Here is a 5575-nt window from a genome sequence, read left to right on the forward strand (position 1 = left end):
AAAGGTCGTATACTATATAATTCCACTTATATGATGTCCTCAAAATGAAAAAATTGTAGATGGACAATAGATTAGTGGTTTCCGTAAGTTAGGGATGGTGCTGGAAGTCATTGTTTGTGACTGTAAAGGGTTGGCACAATGAAAATCTTCGTGGTTATGGGTTTGTTCTGTATCTTGATTGCGGTGGTGGTTACACAAATCCATACAACATAGAACTACACACTTACATTGTACCAATGTCACTTTCCTGGCTTTGACGTTGTATTATAATTATTTAAGAGATAACACCATTGAAGAAACTGGGCGAAGGGTACACAGGACCTCTCTCTACTATCTTTGCAACTTCCTGTGAATCTATAATTATTTCAAACTAAAAAATTTGTTTAAATAAGAACATTCTAGTGGTTGTGGAGCACGGGTGTGAGGGAGACCAAACAGGATAAAGGTAGAAACAGTCTTGAGACTCTTGTCAGGTCAAAGATAATATTTGAACCACTGCTGTGAAAGAGAAAACAGGACAGTTAGAAGGGATTATAAGGAGGTAGAATCAGCAAGACTTTGTTAATAACCAGATGTGTAGGACATGGAAAAGAAAGAAGGCTTTGGAATGATTTCCAAGTCTCTTGCTTGGGTGACTGAATAGATGCTTGACATCTCAAATAGAAGAGGGAGGCCATAGCTGAGGAATCTGAGGTGGAGTAGAAATATATAGAAGCCACGTTTTCCTGCTCTGTTATGCCTTTGTAAATCTTTTTTTTTTTTTCTTTTGAGATGGAGTTTCGCTCTTGTTGCCCAGGCTGGAGTGCAATGGCACGATCTCGGCTCACCGCAGTCTCCGCCTCCCAAGTTCAAGTGATTCTCCTGCCTCAGCCTCCCGAGTAGCTGGGATTACAAGCATGCGCCACCACGCCCAGCTAATTTTGTATTTCTAGTAGAGACAGGGTTTCTCCACGTTGGTCAGGCTGGTCTTGAACTCCTGACCTCAGGTGATCTGCCCACCTCAGCCTCCCAAGGTGCTGGGATTACAGCCGTGAGCCACTGCGCCCAGCCTGCCTTTGTAAATCTGAAAGATGTTGATTTTTTCGAGAATTTTGTGAAATATCTTAATGTCTTTTGGGGTATCTCATTGTGTATTATAAAGCCAGATATTTACATAATTCTTCTTTGTGCTTCTTTCCTTGCCTAGCCTCGTGCATCTACTGAAAAAATAAGATTCAGAGTAACTAAGAAATGTGTGACATTGGACCTTGATTTATTTCTCCAAGTTACTTTTTTTTTTTTTTTCAGACAAAGTCTCGCTCTGTCGCCCAGGCTGCAGTGTGGTGACTTGATCTTGGCTTACTGCAATATCCGCCTCCCAGGTTCAAGCGATTCTCCTGCCTCTGCCTCCAGAGTAGCTGGGATTACAGGCACCCGCCACTATGCCTGGCTAATTTTGTTTTTTGGTTTTTTTGTTTTGTTTTGTTTTGTTTTTGTAGAGACGAGGTTTCACCATATTGGCCAGGCTGGTCTTGAACTCCTGACCTCAAGTGATCTGCCCACCTCGGCCTCCCAAAATGCTGGGATTACAGGCATGAGCCACCATGCCTGGCTAATTAAAAAAAAAAAATTATTTGTAGAGACGGAGTCTCACTATGTTGCCCAGGCTGGTCTTACACTCCTGGGCTCAAGTGATCTGCCCACCACCTGTCTCTTATACACATCTAGATGTGTATAAGAGACAGGCTTAAGCCTCCAGACTACGGGTGCATACCACCACACCCAGCTAATTTTTAAACTTTCTGTGGAGGTGGGATCTCTCCATCTTGCCCAGGCTGGTCTTACACTCCTGGGCTCAAGCGATCCTCCTGCCTCAGCCTCCCAAATTGCTGGGATTAAACGTGTAAACCACCACCCCCGGCCCCTTGATTTCTTTATCTGCAAAATGAGCATTTTGTTTTGTGATAATGTATCATAATAGTTCCCACTCAGGATTTTTTGTGGGGAGTAAATGAGATAATATATATAAAGTACTTGCATATCAAGCACTTCATAAACATGTACTATTCCTGCTGCTAAAAATAAAAATTATTGTGACAGAAAATTAGGAGTTGAAATGCGATGGAGCCTGTCAATGTCCTGTGGCTAGCTGTAGAAATGCTAAGAGATTCTCTAGAGCCTCTTTTTCCTCAATTTCTGTTTTCCAGTTCCTTCAGTGATCCTTAAAGAGTGGTCTGCCTATAAAGGGAAGTCACCTCAAACCCCTGAGCTGGTGTCTGCACTGACATTTCGGGAATGGACTTGCCCAAACCTCAAGAAGCTCTGGCTAGGCAAAGCAGTTGAAGACAAGAACAGAAGGATGCGGGCCTTCCTGGCCTGTATGAAGTCAGACACTCCCAGTATGCTCAATCCAGCTAATGTCCCCACCCATCTGCTGCTCATGTGTTGTGTACTCCGGTAAGCTACCTGACAGGCAGGTGGCCAGTTCTTTGTCTTTTACTTTTAAAATATTTCCTTTAAGCATCTGCTTTTATGGTATTTCAAGGTGAGGAAATTTTTATTTTGTGTTTGGCTTATGCTCCAGAAACACCGAAAATGATTGTTCAGACAGCCTCCTCAGTTTATGATCCTTGGTCATATCAGTCCATGCATGACTCCTCTTTTATATTTGATGATAGTTTAGTTTTTGTCTTGTTCAGTCCTCGTCCCTGATCCAATTTCCTTCTTTTATTCACCCATAGTCATCTATTCTTGGGTATTTGATGTGTGTCCTTCCAAGCCATCTTCCATATATTTATTTAGACATACATATATTCGTGCACAGTCTATGGTATTTTCTATGGGTAAAATTTTTTCCTTTTATGGCATGAATTATATTGTGCTGTACATCTCATTGTTTCTTTTTTTTTCCCTTTTTTATTGAGACGGAGTTTCACTCTTGTTACCCAGGCTGGAGTGCAATGGCACAATCTTCGCTCACTGCAACCTCCACCTCCTGGGTTCAAGTGATTCTCCTGCCTCAGCCTCCCAAGTAGCTGGAATTGCAGGCATGTACCACTATGCCTGGCTAATTTTGTATTTTTAGTAGAGATGAGGTTTCACCATGTTGGCCAGGCTGATCTCGAACTCCTGACCTTAGGTGATCCGTCCACCTTGGCCTCCCAAAGTGCTGGGATTACAGGCATGAGACACCCCGCCCAGCCTGTTTCTTTTTTTCACTCAATATTATTTTTGAGGTCTGTCCATATTCATATATTAATAATTCCTCTTCACTGTTGGGTTGTGTTCTATCAAATACTAATATCACAGCATTTTATTTATTGATTGATAGATAATTGTTTCCAGTTCTTTGGTTATTATTACAAATAGTGCTGCAAGGGATTTCTTCATAGATGTCTATGCCTCTTTGTATTCCTGAGTCAGTTTAAAGTATATACTGAGAAGTAGAATTTCTGGATCCTGTAAAATATGCATGTAGCTTTTTCACTAAATACTGCCAAATTGCTCTAGATTATAGCTGCACCAATTTATATTCCTGTGAACAATACGTGTTTCATTTCCTCATATTATTGCCAGTACTAATATCATAAAACTTCTTAATTTTTGCCAATCTAGTATTTTCAAGTAGTATCTTTAATTTTAATTTGCATTTGACTACAGAGGAGGTTGATCTTCTGTTTTTATACTTATTAGCCATTTGAGTTTTCTCATTCTCTGAAGTACTTCTTTATTTGTCTTGCAAATTTTTTATTAGGTTACTTGTCTTATTTTGCTGATTACAGAAGTTCTTTGTCAGATATGTTTGTGTGTACTCTCAGATACACATGTAGCAAATATCTTTTCTATATTTCAGTGTGCATGCATGTGTCTATGCTTGTGTATCAAGTATCTTTTCCAGTCAGTCACAATTTGTTTAAACTTGATATATAGTGTTCTTTGTTTACCAGAAGTATTTCGTTTTTACAAGCCTTTTAAAAATTTAACTTGGCTGAGCGTGGTGGCTCACACCTGTAATCCTAGCACTTTGGGAGGCCAAGGTGGGCAGATCACTTGAGGCCAGGAGTTCAAGACCAGCCTGGACAGCATGGTGAAACCCCATCTATGCAAAGAAAAAGAAAAAAAAAACAAAATTAGCCAGACATGGTGGCAGGTGCTTGTAATCCCAGCTATGTGGGAGGCTGAGGCAGGAGAATCGCTTGAACCCAGCAGACAGAGGTTGCAGTGATCAGACATTGTGCCGCTGCACTCCAGCCTGGGCAACAGAGTGAGACTCTGTCTCAAAAAAACAAACAAAATTAGGCCGGGTGTGGTGGCTCACACCTGTAACCCCAGCACTTTGGGAGGCAGAGGCGGGTGGATCACTTGAGGCCAGGAGTTAAAGACCAGCCTGGCCAACATGGCAAAACCCCGTCTCTACTAAAAATACAAAAATTAACTGGGTGTGGTGCTGCACGCCTGTGGTCCCAGCTACTTGGGAGGAGGAAGGATCACTTGAACCCTGGAGGCAGAGGTTGCAGTGAGCCAAGATTGTGCCACGGCACTCTAGTCTGGGTGATAGAGCGAGACTCTGTCTCAAAACAAAAACAAAAACAAAACTTTATTTTTATAGATTTAAGGGGTACAGGTGTCCTTTTGTCACATGGATATATTGTATAGTGGTGAAGTCTGGGCTTTTCACGTAGCTGTCACTCAAATAGTATACATTGTACCCATTAAGTAATTTTCAATCCCTCACCCCCTTCCCACCCTTCTGAGTCCCCAATGTGTATTATTCCACTGTCTGTGTCCATGTGCACACATTATTTACCTCCCACTTACAAGTGAGAGCATGTGGTACTTGACTTTCTGAGTTATTTCACTTAAGACAATGGCCTCTAGTTCCATCCATGTTGCTGCAAAAGACATGATTTCATTCTTTTTGATGGTTGAATAGTACTCCTGTGTGTGTGTGTGTGTGTGTGTGTATCACTTTCTTTAATCATTCATTCATTGATGAACATTTAGGTTGATCCCATACCTTTGCTATTGCAAATAGTACTGCAATAAACATACAGGTGCAAGCATTTTTGTTGTGGTTGTTGGATGCATATTTTGCAAATACTTTCTTTCATTCTGCAGGTTGTTTGTTTACTCTGTTATTTCTTTTGCTGTGCAGGAGCTTTTTCCTTTATGCCCATTTGTCTATTTTTGGTTTTGTTGCATTTGCTTTTGAGGTTTTTATTTATTTATTTATTTATTTATTTTTTTTTTTTGAGATGGAGTATAGCTGTGTTGCCCAGGCTGGAGTACAGTGGCGTGATCTTGGCTCACTGCAACCTCAGCCTCCCAGGCTCAAGCAGTTCTCCTGCCTCAGCCTTCCGAGTAACTGGGATTACAGGTGCACGCTACCACACCCGGCTAATTTTTTATTTTAGTAGAGATGGGGTTTTACCATGTTGACCAGGCTGGTCTTGAACTCTTGACCTCAGGTGAGCCACCGCGCCCAGCCCTAATTTTGTATTTTAGTAGAGATGGGGTTTCTCCATGTTGGTCAGGCTGGTCTCAAACTCCTGACCTCAGGTGATCCGCCTGTCTCAGCCTCCCAAAGTTCTGGGAT

General features: G+C 41.6%; 1 protein-coding gene across 1 annotated transcript in view; it reads left to right on the forward strand.

Annotated features, from left to right (window-relative positions):
* Nucleotides 1-5575, forward strand: part of FAM120C (family with sequence similarity 120C) — a 136796-nt gene that overhangs the window by 63615 nt on the left and 67606 nt on the right. The window contains exon 11 of the mRNA XM_011992003.1: nucleotides 2187-2436. Coding sequence (XP_011847393.1) covers nucleotides 2187-2436 — 250 coding nt within the window. The remainder of the gene's footprint in view (nucleotides 1-2186; nucleotides 2437-5575) is intronic.

The sequence above is a fragment of the Mandrillus leucophaeus genome, unplaced genomic scaffold (genome assembly GCF_000951045.1).
Source record: "Mandrillus leucophaeus isolate KB7577 unplaced genomic scaffold, Mleu.le_1.0 Scaffold400, whole genome shotgun sequence".
NCBI classification, from domain to species: domain Eukaryota; kingdom Metazoa; phylum Chordata; class Mammalia; order Primates; family Cercopithecidae; genus Mandrillus; species Mandrillus leucophaeus.